Consider the following 13,860-nt stretch of genomic DNA (forward strand, 5'->3'; position numbering starts at 1 on the left):
ATATAACTTCTTAAATGATTTAGTGGTTATATTTCAGGCGGATTAGAGATTCCTTTATTAAATATAACATATAAGTAGTAAGCTTTTATGATTATGTGATTTATTAAACATTGTGTTCCTTGTATAGCATTGTGCGCAAAGGTTGTATTACTTTTGAACATAGGGTCAAATGAAATACATTTATGTGAATAAATAAAAATCTAAAATTCTTAATTTCTTAAGTATGCTGGGATACGATTTCCTGGAGTCCCGTCAACACGTATAAATATGAAATGATTAGTGATTTAGAGTACTTTAAATAGATTTAGCTGTAATTTGAACAACTTTCTGCGCGTGATTTATTTGTCTCAACAAACATTATCTTTGTGCTGTTAAGTAAATTTGTAAGCTGTCGAAGCGGAGTGCTGTAAAAATATTTTTTATTTGAATTTTAGTCACACATATGTATTTACATTTATTATAATAAAAAGCAGACTAAAAAATACTAATTTTACTAGTAAGTGCATTTGGGTATTATGAATATTAAATATGGGGATGTTAAGATATTATAAATGGAAAATAAAATGCGAAAGTTTTTTTTTGCCTTTGTATGATAACAATTTCTGAATATCTTTGTGGATATTGTTCTTGGTAAGTAACACTTTGAGTGAAAATATAATCACTTTTAATAAATTATGTTCTACGTGATAGTTGATGCAAAAAGTTAATGTATTAAAAATATAAAAAATTCTAGTAGCTTTAAAGATTACTTATTTTTTTTTTATATATTTCAATTAATTAAAAACGCATTTAGCTATTTTACGTTTACATAGCAATTTAAATACATTTAAATATTACATTACAATTATAATTTTATTGAAAATGACTGAAAATTTGCATGTTTAATTAACAAATTCTTCTGAAGTTTAACTTCAGTCATTATTAAATATTTTAACTATTTTTTTAACGAGTACGATACTATACATGAGTACACGTCGACCTTTTTTAGTATTGGTATTTCGCAGAAATTGCCGGCGACCAGTATCGATTATTTAGTAATAGTTGACTGATAAATTATCAAACAGTAGCAATTTGCTTCGGACGTCAAATGATATTCAATTGAAGTCACGTTAACTCGGTCAATTTGCAGTTAACTAATGTTTATAGTACATTATAGAAGAATGTTCAATGTGATTTGAATAATAAAATACACAATTATTATACCATATGATTATATATAATATCTTTTTAATATAAAATACAATGAGTTCCAATCTTGTAGCATCGTAAACTATGATAATTATAGATTTAAAATATTTGTTTTAAATTCCTAAATTGATTCTGTTTAATAATTAGTGTAAGCTTGCTAAAGATTAGAAAGATAAAAATATAAGAGCTTAATGTCGATTAAATAGATTTAATGAAAAAAATACTTACGCTATCCCTCATATGAACCGTAGTTGGATATTTTTGTATTAAATATTTGACAATGTCTACAAAATCATAATAAACAGCTTTGTGTAGAAGTCCGACTCCAGCCCTGTCTCTGCATAAAGCTAGCCGCTTTCGCATCGCGTCGTTTTCTAATATTGCCTGAAAAAATAGCATTAGAATAATTATACAGCGAAAAATATAAAAATATATGTGCAATCAAAATTAAATTTTCTTATGATATATTCGGCAATTACGCACGCGTGTCAGTGGTAATCAACCACAACACGCAAAATCGCTAATGTTATATAAAATGAGTTATGTAAGATCGTTCAAAAATAGAAATGAATACATGTTTCACTTCTATGATATGATATATGTTAAGTCAATATTTTATTTATGTACAAATTAGACAATTGGAATAGTGTGCTTTCATAAGCTTTCTAAATAAGTTAATCGATTATAAATTTTGGGGGATGGCAATTTTTAATTAGATGGGATCTTTAATTTCACTTTTATCTGAGGGCTAATAAAGATTATCGTACTATACAGCTTAAAGTTTGTAGGGTAAAAACATATTTAAAATAGTAATGTTTCTGATTATTTAAATATGTGGTTAGACCTGCCGAGAGGGGGAGGGGGAGCGGGGACAAATTCCCGGAGAAGGGGCCCGATATTTTTCATAATTTGTTTTTATGGAAAGTGGTATAAGTTCCGTCCTTAATAGTCTTAATAATTATAATTGCATAATAAAATATATAAAGTTTATAGTTTTAAAACAATTATCTGAATTATTTAACGTTTTCATATATTTTTAGGTTAATTTAAATATATCAATTCATGAATAAATTAACTTATACCACTTTTAAAAACAACTAAAATTGTAATAAACTCAGGCGGTTGAATATTATAGAAAAGCGAGCGACTCATTGCACTGCATTGATTTGGCGCTTCACTTTCTTTACGGTGTTACAGCAGTAATCACCTGGAGGCAGATCAATAAAATCAGATCGGACGGTTCATCTTTTAATTATGTTTGTATATAAACGTAATTTGTACAAATTAAATTTGATAAAATCAGAGGCGTCAGTTTTATTCCTATTTTTCTTATCTATGGCCAAAATCCTTTATGGGTCTAAACTACCACTTACAAGTGGAATTGCTTGAGAACATTTATAGCTATCTATAATCACTCATTTTGAATCACGTCTATTAAATAGATACGATCCAGTAAATAAATATATGATTACCTTGAGTTGTTCCAGTTTTCCCTCCGTGACAGCAGAATGAAGGTCATCGCATCTTTCCACGAGCGCCGGCAAGGATCCGAGGAAGGCTTTAGTCCTGGAAGCGGGGGCCGCGAGCCGCAGTTGCAAAAGCCTGCTGCCGTGGCCCCCAAGCGCCGCTCTTTGTAAGCGCTCCACGTCGCCCCCTCTCGCCCACCGACGAGCTTCCACCACTGAAAATTTTGAGAAGTACTAGTTATAATCATACTTTATTGTCTGTTATTCTAGATAAGTAAAAATGGTACGATTATCTAACTCTGTTTTACCGATAGAGCTTTCCGCCTCAGAGTGAGCTCTAAGGACGAAGCTTTACTATTATAAGTCAAGCACGTATCGACAAAAGTGTAACGCGCATGCATTATATATGACATTCACATGATGTATTAGTGTGATGTGTTAGGTGCAGTGTAGTTTTGCCCTAATTTAAATTATGAAATAAATTATGGATATCATTTTTAATGTATGTGGGAATAATAAATAACAATACGTTGCATTATACTATATCAGAAAATCGATTTTATTTAAGAAAATCATAGTATTTTAAATTTAAAAGTATGATTTGAGTAAACATAACAATTGAACTTAACAATTACTTAATGTTGTTCTTATTTTTTTAGTATTTAAAGCCATTGAAATTGCCTAAATATAAAAAAACTCACTAATTAGTTACTGAACTTGGTATTATCTTTATTGAGCATTAAGTAATTTACCATTTATCATCAATGGCTTTAAATACTAAAAAAATCAGGTCAATTGTCTTGATAGTTTCTTCATTTCTGATATATCTGTCTTCATACAAGAATTAAAAAATATTAAGATAATATTTTTACCGATAACTTAATTAATATCGAGCTTTGAATCTCAATATACATGAGATATTTCTGTTAAATGTTTTGTAAATTTTATAAATATAGTAAAAGGGTTACATTATAACTTGCAATTTTTTTACATATAAATTTTAGTATCTAAATTCGGTTTTCTAAATTTTAAAACTGATTTTTAAAAACAGACTCTATAATAAAGCTTGTTGCAAGTAAAATGATAAATATTTTATTAATGCTGTTAAATTCTAGTTTATATCTTGTACAAGTAAAACAATATTTTAATTAAAATATAAAAAGATAACTTACGGTGAATTTATAAAAATTCTTTAGGAAAGGTAACTGACAATAAAAAAAATCTGTTAAAACCTCTAAATCTTTGCATTGGTTTAAACGTCTAAAGTAGGCAGAAAAAATCACTTTTCCTATTTTTAAATTATTAAGCTGAAACTTTTATCAGATACTTCTTACTTCAGATACAAGCGAGTTAATTCAGACTTTTTTGTGTCTTAAGTAAGAAGTATGAAGCGACCGAGGAATTAGCCACTTTTTACTTTATAGCAACTCTGGTTAAGTTACAAGCCTAAAATACAAAGTACAAGCCGATTTTCGGAGACCCCTTGATATTACGAGATGCAGACATTAATTGCAAATAAAATTAAGTTTGTTTGATTAAAAAAATATATTGTACAGATTTTTTATTTAAAAACAAGTCTGGGTGCTTAATAATTATTTTAAATATTCCAACATTTAGCTTTGACAAATGGTAAGCTGGTTTATTTTTCCAATTGGCTATATGACAAATCTCTCCTTTTCATAGTTAAACACATTTGTATTAACGCGCATGTATTTATCAAGCGCGTACCGTGAGATACATGCCATTTCGCTCGCTCGCATGTTAAGTGAAGAGAGTGAGTGTGAAATAAGGGCGTGCGTTATATGCGTTCCGCACGTCCACTTATTTTCACTCACTCTCGTTACTTGACACGTGAGCGAGCAAAAGGGAATGTATCTGGTATTTATACAAATTTATTAACATTTTTTGTTCTACAATTATTTATGTTTATTGGTACGAATTTGGAAAGATCCAACGTAATTGTTTACGTTTTTGAAAGTCTGTGGCGAATTCGAGTTTTGCTTAAATTTACTTTTGAGAGATAAAATTTAAATTTAAGCAATGTTTATGGTTAATAAAATATTTTTAGCATAAATTTTGTATTTGCCTATTTTTGCCAAAAATTATATGTTTCTACATTTATTTAAAACAGCAAATAAAACTTTTGCTAGTAGATATTATTACATACGACAAAAATGTCAAAGAACAAATTTTTACTTAGGAGTGTCATATGTTTTTATATATGATATAAAGAAAGGAAGGGGGAAAAGATTAACAGTGGGCATATGGGTCTTTTTAAAATTATTATTTTCTACGGCATTCACGAGTTTTAGAAAATTGGTTGCTAAATAATATTTAAAAATATAAAAATAACTATTAAAATAGCAATTTTTGCCAACACATTTTTTCATGCTTTTAAAAAAAGTCATTATAAATCATCGCGTGTTTTGCAAAAGAGAATTTTTTTTATTATAACAAAAGAAACTCTTTCACCGATTTTACTAAAGTACAGTGACCAAATTAAGTTTTGGTTGAAAGCGTTAAAATCATATCAAACCTCGCATTTTTTTATATAACACATGTATATGTACCCGCGGTTTGTTATACAATGAGAACAATAAATACAAAGGATAAAGCACCTCCACGTTTACTAATAATTCACACGAACCATAAACATGTTATTTTTTCTTTCTAGAAAAAATCTTAGATGATATCGCGTAACAATGCAAAAAATCACGCTTTTATTCGTTGTACCCGATGCATGTGTACAGTGAATCAGAGCGAGATTAATAGCGTCTTGCATGAACTTGACCTTTAAGCTTTCTTGCAGCTTTTCACCATTAATATTCAACGCGAAAGCTTAATAAATTAGAAAATTAAAAGTACACATTGAAGAGTAGCAATTTTAAAACTTTTCATTACGCTTTCTTTATCGCGTGAAAACAATTTTATAAGGTCGCCTTTGAGATTGTATCGTTGCGACAATATGGTTTATGATAGCTTTGCTTTTTTGTGTAGTTTTAACGACTTTAATTAATTTGCGTTACACTGTGGCGGGTAGAAATTAATGACTAACAAGGGTGAATTTCATCGCTTTTATAACGTTATTGTTGTACTGTGCAATATCATTAAAATTGAAGACGTTGATAACCTTTAACAAAAATTTTGAAAATATAAAATAAAATTGTTTTTACAAAAGGTTAGGTCGAGATAAAAGTAATATTCTTTCATTTTTTCTGCATTGTAAGTATAAAGCACGGGGAAACCATAAATAATTTTTATTTCACGCTATGCTTAGTCGTTTTAGAATTATAGTATGTAATGACCAAGTTATACACGCATTATATGCATATAATATTATAAATATGTAAGGTGACCGGATTTATAAAATGTTAATCAAGGACGCTTGATTTTCAAGTTATTATTTTCCGCACAAAATATTGCGAATAGACAACTAGTAGAAACTATCCATCTGTAACTTTTTTAGAAATAAAGACTTCTTAACAAAACGTTCACCCCGAGATCGTAGAAATAATCTGATGTCAAAACAGGGTCGTGAAAATGATACAGTATGGCACTTTCCGACATTAAAGCGCAGACGGTTTCCGGAAGCCCATCTCCATAGAGAATCTAAATTACTCTGTAGAGAGAAGTAGTCTGCAACATATCGAATGCATATTTTAAATCATTTGCCTACCATAAAATAACTCGAAAAGTAGAGGGTCTAGGCTGGACCCTAGAGGAACTCCTATGGGTGAAAAATTCTTTTGAACCGTTTACATATAATAGATATATGTAAGTGTAATATTATATATACATAAATAATAATGGAATAACTACAGTTGAAAATAATTTTAATGAAGCTTAGAAATCATTAACTAAGTACAATCTGGAGTAAAATGTGTCACATCCGATAGTGGTAACAATATGTGCGAAACGGATGAAAGCTTATTAGAGAAAAATATAAAATTCTAAGCCTCTGATTATTAATTGTATTATTCATCATTGAGTACTTTGTGGGAAATATCTCAATCTATTATGTGTTATTGAACTATCTCTGTTAGCGGTTAACTTGACAGTTCTGAGACTTTTTTTCATTAAAAATGTAATATTCCGCCGTGTCTCCGATAGATAAATATAATGAAACATTGAGGGGAGTAGGATGCCCCGTGAATAATATGACTGTATGCTCCTATAGTTCTAGCGACTGATGAAATTTATTTGATTATTCTGTATTTATAGTTAAAACGTAATGACATGATTAAGGTAAGATATAATTATGACAATTACATATAATCCGAATAATTCATTACACGTGTTTATAATGATGAATTGATTGAAGTGTTACATGTGTATGTGATGTGTTATTGTGACAAAATTCTGATATAAATAATAATTATTATGTTTACTGTATTTATAACATTTAATTAAGAAATCACGAGCGTTTTGAACCCGGCAGTAAACCAAATGAATTGAATTGATTGACATGCATCAGTTCAACGTCTCATTGATAGTAAAGTTCATGTCAAGCTGCTTTGCGTATTTCCCATGGTGTAAAAAATTAAAAAAAATTCTATTCAAACTGCCGTTATTGAACCTTTTTTTAATCTTGATGAAATTCAGAATACATTGCAAATTTTAAAATCCTTGTGAAGGACTGTATAATTAATTAGCTTGCACTTTACCTTCAATTGAAAGTAATTCATCTCAAAGTGATATCATTCTAAAAGACGAATTTTAAGAAAAAAAAATACTAACGATGTTATTTTTTTAATATGTATTTTTGTAGAGGGCTAGAATAGTTAATTATAAATTCTGAAACATATTTTTAATTGAAATTTATGTTATTATCCAATAATGTTTAAAGAAGTATATTTCGAAGGTTATGCAAATAAAGCTAAGCAACAAACCAAATGTATTATATTACTTAAGTCTGTTATAGATATATAATAAAGTAAACTAGGTATTATATTTTACTGATAGCTAATAAATATTATATAAATAAAAACCTCAAACGGAAATACTAATTAAGTGTCGAAAAAAACCAGCACGCGATGATGTATTCAGAACTCGAGGTAATATTATCGGTTGTGTAATTAAAAAAATATTTATCACTTAAAAAAATAAACGTGGTATTTAATTTATTGCATAAAAAATAGTATGTATGTTTCTGAAAATTTCCAAAACTAACACACCTAAACCAGAACTTTATTTTGTATAATGCTTAAAATTGTACAAGTCAATCGAAATATTTAAAATAATCAACCACTGTTATTTAATGGTTAGATTAATCGTTAAATTTATTTCATTTAATGTTAGCCTTCGTCTAATAAGATGATTAATGTAAGGCGAATTATACTTGTAATGATAATAAAGCATTATAGACAGTGTTACATGCAAAACTGAATCGCCTGCTAAGTGCTGTGTGGCACAGAAGTGATAAATGGCGATAAGTGAATCAAATATAAACAAAGTGTTAAAATTTTGTAGTTTATTTAAAACGCAGTGAAACATACGTTTTACCAAGCTTAATCGAATGGTTTTATCAGACGACATAGAAAGTTGTCTGACGTCTTAGAACCACTATAGATAATATGAACGCAATAAAATTGCATGTACCACATAAAGTTTAGTTTTAAAAGGGGTGAAATTGAGCAATATAATAATCTACAGTGGGATTTAGCATAACATATTATTATACAGTAACTAGATACAATACATCAATGATACAAATATTTTTTAATTTTTAATATGATATAAAAAATATAATGCCACATAAAACTTAGTGGAATAAATAGGAGCAACAGGCTTTTATAAACAAATGAAAAAACCTCCTCATATTATCAAGTATTTTTGATCCGAAAATAAAGTCTAAGTATTTAAATGTTAGTGAAATTGAAATAAATGATAATAAAACATCAGCAGCATTAACTGCTTCTTAGATCTATAATTTGGAAACCCTGATTGACCAAATACGTCCTCTTAATCGAAAAAGTTAAAAAAGAGTCTTGTGATTTTTTGGGAATAAAAGGATATTTTGGTTATTTTCCGTTCTTGTAACCCATCGCCTTTCTTTTAGAAACGTTGAGATACGGCTCGCTGAATTCTCGCAAAAAATTGTATGTCACTAAGCACTACTGAAGGGTGTTATAGACAATAAAACTATTCTTGAGGAATTCTAGTTGTGAGTTACAGAACGTCTATAAGAATCACGATTGCGTCCGTTGGAGCCAGAACGTCCGCACTAGCCGTCTCGACTATGCCTGTCGCCATCCGGCTCCGACACGCTGGCATAATGAAATATTTAAAGTTAGATACGAGAAGCTGATCCGATTCGTATGATTTAATTTTTAATATTTTATGATGTTTTCTCTTTCTTACAGTGTATTATTTTTTGTGTATATTGTAATAATACAATTTTTTTGTCCATCGAGACGCATTGGGGGTAGCCTGTCCGCTCACGATGGTGTTAATTAAATTTAAATAAATAAATTAAGATTTTTTACAAATAATTTAGAAAAGTTTTGTTGTCACAGTGAAATATCGCATCTAATTAAAAATTGTGGAATGATTTGATTATTAAAATTATTTAATAAGTTGAACCACTACCGTACCGTTAACAACTTGATCGAATAGCATATGCAATGGTTACCTTATTTATCATAATTCGTATCGGAATAGTTATACATATATTCTAAAAATCGATAATTCTCGTTACTGACTATATTCAACCAGTGATATTTCCGAGAATTTTAAAATAATAAACATGACTTTTATTATTTAGATAATTGCAACCGCTTTTATTACCGTCATTCACGTGCGTTTTATAACTTAGTATGCTATGTTATATTGCAGTTAATAGTTAACCCTATTTTTTTCTATACACATTACCGATAACCGCAGTTAACGTGTATGATCATTTTTTAGTTATGTATGTGACAAACGCGCCGGGAAACGGAAAAACGCCATTAGTCTGAAACACTTCAACTTCCGCCGTCAAAATATAATAAATAATTTACCACAGGAAAGTCGTTAATTATATTTACTAAGCCTTTCTAAGAAATTGCCCAGTTATATTAATAATTTCAAACACATTTACTTTTAATCAATTATTTTATATATTATAAATTATATATGTAAGTATGTTAATATAATAATATTTTACTTTAAAAAATATACAGATAAACAAGAAGCAACGACTTGGTATAGATCAAAACGACACTTTTAATATCATTTGTACTAGTTCTCGTGTAAAGAGAGTTAAGGGTAGTCACGCGATTTTGATAGGTCGTGACTTCCGGTACTTCCGGTCGCGAAAACATATTTCCGGATAAGCACACCATTTTGTCATTTGCGATTGTCCATCATTTTTCCATTATGGTATTAAAAATCAGCGGTCATTTATGAAAGCTCTGCATAAAAGTTTAATGGACACAATGCATAAAATACATTTATTTTGTGCATTGAAAAACATAGCATTAACTAAATTTTAATTATATTAAAACAATTTAATTATTTTAGAAACACTTTGTTATTCATATTGATTGTTTATTTATAAATTACGATCAATTTGCTTTTATTTGTTGTGATATATACAAAGCTATTCGTTGTCATGGAAGAGAATCGAATTCGATTGATAGACGTCGCATTTTTTTGCGTTTTAATTTAATAGTCCACAATATATTTATTGAATTAAGTAAAAACTTAAAAACATATTGAGAACTATCAGTATATATATAAAAACAACCATGTGTGTCTATATAATATTTATCATTATTTTAGAACACGCTATCGAAACGGATACATTACAATCATAACGTGATTGAAAAAAATACAAATAATAAACGCTTAGTTTATTTTTGGTATAGATATATTTTATAATGTTTGCCCATTAAGAAATATGATTGTTTCAAATTAAGATTATTTTTGTAATTTCATTAAATAATATTAATAGAGTTAAAGGTTTACAAAGAGTAATATATATTTTTGGTATTAAATTGCTTTTGAAATAAATTGACACATAAATTAAATAGTTATTAAATTTATTACTTTTGATAAAACTCTGGAGGTTCTTACATAATTTCCAATTAAAAAATAACCATTGAACGAATATTACATGAGTGAAATCGTAATTTTGGAATAATGATGAATTTAAAGAATTACTTAGCTCACAACAGCCAAGCAGAAAAGCAATAAAGAAAAACTATTAATGGCTCTTTGGAAGATATACTCCTGCTTCATTATAAGGGTTTTAATAGACAGAGTTAAATAATGAAGCCGTTGGTCCAAAATAGCCTTTTCTCACATTCATCCAAGCTTCGTTAAAGAAAATATAAAAAACCTGACTTTGATATGGAGCTGACTACGTGAAACCAGAGATCAGAGAGATTCATATTCATAAATTTCAATACCACACTTCTGGGAATACTCATTTTTAAACCATAAATTTAAGTGATATAGTGTCGAATTGCTTTCGTAATTATTAAATAAATATAAATAAAAATGTTAAAGTACAAAAATCAAAAGAGAGATTTAGGTATTTTTGTAGGGTTTGTACTAAAAAACTTCAAATGTGCCTCGAAATTGTGACTATTTATAAGCAAAGGGTTTTTTAGAGTGGCTAAAGGTTTTATATATTTGATAAACCGTCTTATAGTTCATCAACAACTCATTCTGAGTGTCACTTTGAGATATCTTACTATACTTATTCTCTATTAAAAAGAGCAAATTTTGAATGTAAATAGATTTATAATATTAAGAACCCTAATTTGTGTATGTATAAGTAAGGTGCAATTTATTTTTTCTGAAATAAATATTTTAAAAATAGAAAGCAAAAAGCAAAAAACATTTCTCTATTTAAAAGAAAAACCACAGGGGTATAAATTCAGATCAAAATTGCTTACAAAAAGTATGTAAAAATACTACTTGTTTATATATTGTAATAGGTATAGTAGTATAAAAATGGTTGATAACTTTAATATTTAATTAGGTACAATAGAAAGGGTATTAACCTTTACACTGCGACGCTTGTTATACGTGAGTGTTTCCCTAGCGCAGCTGATATTTTGTATTATATACAATTTTTACTGCTAAAAACAATACAGTTGTATATACCAGCACGATAGATATAGTCGCTGACTAATACCTGAAAACCTGGATTTGAATCCAATATTAGTCATAGAGTTTTTTCAAGTGTTTGAGAGATCGCAACTAGTGATTATTATATGAATTATATCACGTTGTTTACGGGCCACGTAAAATTACGAATTTAACTTGTGCTGGATTGCGAAACCCGTAAAAATACGTGGTCGGTATATTTCATGGTTTTTAGGGATATTTATTTAGTGAACTTAAATCATTTTGAACTATCATTCAAGGGTATACACAATGTTTATTGTAGTGCCGAGTGTGTGCAGCACAAAAAAATATTCGTGAATGTTCTTTGATGCGCCACTACACAACAGTAGGTGTTTTAAACGATATCTAACTGTGAAAAAACTATCAGCGGTAATTTATAAATTGTAAAAAAATATATTTTTTTTGCTCAAATCAAAATATCTATATTATAAGTGATAGCTCTATGTAACTTTAGTAGTATCCATTAGTTTTCTTTGTTAAAATTAAAATTTAACGAATTAAAATAAATTTAATACATTTAATTTAATAAATATAATTAATAAATAAAATTAAATTTAATAAATAAAATTTAATTAATTTGATAATAATAATTAAATTTATATAAATTATTAAAATTAAAATTGAAATGGTGAGTATTAAAATTAAAATTTCACTAAATTATATTTTTTACTTTAGGATTTAAAATAATTTGTTGTAAAGTATAATTAGTCCTGCGCCCTAAGAACAAAAAAGTCCGCATACAAAGTGATATTATTATAATTCCGATCAATTCTAGATTTTCCTTATCTCATAGATAAACATCATGATTAATAATTAAAATAAGTCATTGATACTTTCATTCTTGTTATTTGTTGACCGGTAAATATTTAAGGACGTTAAATATTTGCTAAGCATAATTAAAAGAGTCGGTAATAAAACTAAAATTGACAAATACTGTTTTCGGGGTATTAAACGGAAATCCCTGTTCCTTTTCTTACTACCTGCTCTGTTACATGCAGCTGTAAATTTAGTGGATTCAATTTTTTAATTGCTTTCGAATAGCAACAGTTGTAAAGTATTTAAAAATATTCGTGTAGATTTTATTTTAACAAGAATTCTTAAAAAACCTACAATTAACTCGAGAAATAATAAATCATAATTTTGCACTTTACTTAAGAAATATTTTTCGAGAAAAAACACTATGTGTGTTTATTAGTTATATGTAACTAATGATGTGTTTCAATAAAATAATTAGTTATTAAAAAAGGGAGAAAGTGTTAAAATATTTTATATACAGAAATATATTTTATGTTCAGTACTTTTAGTAGATGTTTGTATTAAAATATATCAATTCTGTATATTTAGAAGTGATTATATTTTTTTAACAACGCGTTTTTATGATTAAAGTCCTATATATACGAATTTTTATTTATTCAATAAAAAATTAAGTATCGTTTAACTTTAACTGTTTACAATTGTAGTTATGATATAGTATAATTAAAATTTGTACTCACATCTTGGTGGGCTATAATGGATGAACATAGTGTCCACAGGACCGCCCTTATCGCCGATACTCTTGTTAACTGGCATTTCGTTTACTTGTATATTCCAAGGCACATTATTTATTTAAACCACAAATAACATTTTTAACTTAAATAAAATAGAACAGTAATTCCATGCATTAACTCATTTTACGTCCTCCGTCTTTTATATATCACATTAATCGAGCATTCATAATTGAACGTTTTTTATGGCACATAATCACTAGACAATAGAAAAATATCGATTACTATTTATTAGTTGAAACATAATATTATAATAGTAGATAATATCAAAAATTATTTCGTTTTTATATAGTCAGACAGTAAGTGTCTTATCGAGTCGGCGATGAGCGAATGAGACATTTTTCGTAGGAAAATGCTTGACCTCTATGAAAAGTGACCCATGGGTCTAAATTATTAACACGAGGGTCGCCATGGGAAGCATCGTGTGTTATAAACGATTCGTTTCAATCGGTGAATTATTGAGTTTCATAGATGGGTAGGTATATGTAGAAGACACCGCCTCACATGGGCCACTTGTCCACACTGATCGTGACCTATAAATCGAC

At 28.4% G+C, this 13,860-nt stretch overlaps 1 protein-coding gene across 1 annotated transcript; it reads right to left on the reverse strand.

Moving 5' to 3' along the window:
- Positions 1 to 294: 294 nt before the first annotated feature.
- Positions 295 to 13,487, reverse strand: LOC148235759 (uncharacterized). The gene is made up of 4 exons (XM_088184818.1): positions 13,265 to 13,487; positions 2,661 to 2,869; positions 1,477 to 1,572; positions 295 to 327 (listed from the first exon to the last, which is right to left on the reverse strand). The coding sequence occupies exons 1-4, from the start codon at positions 13,338 to 13,340 to the stop codon at positions 295 to 297; spliced, it is 414 nt and encodes a 137-aa protein (XP_088040944.1). The 5' UTR covers positions 13,341 to 13,487.
- Positions 13,488 to 13,860: the final 373 nt, after the last annotated feature.

This window comes from Plectrocnemia conspersa, unplaced genomic scaffold (genome assembly GCF_051122295.1).
Source record: "Plectrocnemia conspersa isolate PC_06_02 unplaced genomic scaffold, ASM5112229v1 ptg000004l, whole genome shotgun sequence".
NCBI classification, from domain to species: domain Eukaryota; kingdom Metazoa; phylum Arthropoda; class Insecta; order Trichoptera; family Polycentropodidae; genus Plectrocnemia; species Plectrocnemia conspersa.

What these genes read in the sequence shown, in the direction of transcription:
- LOC148235759 (XM_088184818.1), bottom strand. Translation starts at nt 13,340, where the DNA reads ATGCCAGTTAACAAGAGTATCGGCGATAAGGGCGGTCCTGTGGACACT. An exon ending in GAAAACTGGAACAACTCAAG is followed by an intron (nt 1,573 to 2,660) that starts GTAATCATATAT and finishes CTATTTTTTCAG; the next exon opens with GCAATATTAGAAAACGACGC. An exon ending in AAGCTGTTTATTATGATTTT is followed by an intron (nt 328 to 1,476) that starts GTAGACATTGTC and finishes AATCACGCGCAG; the next exon opens with AAAGTTGTTCAAATTACAGC.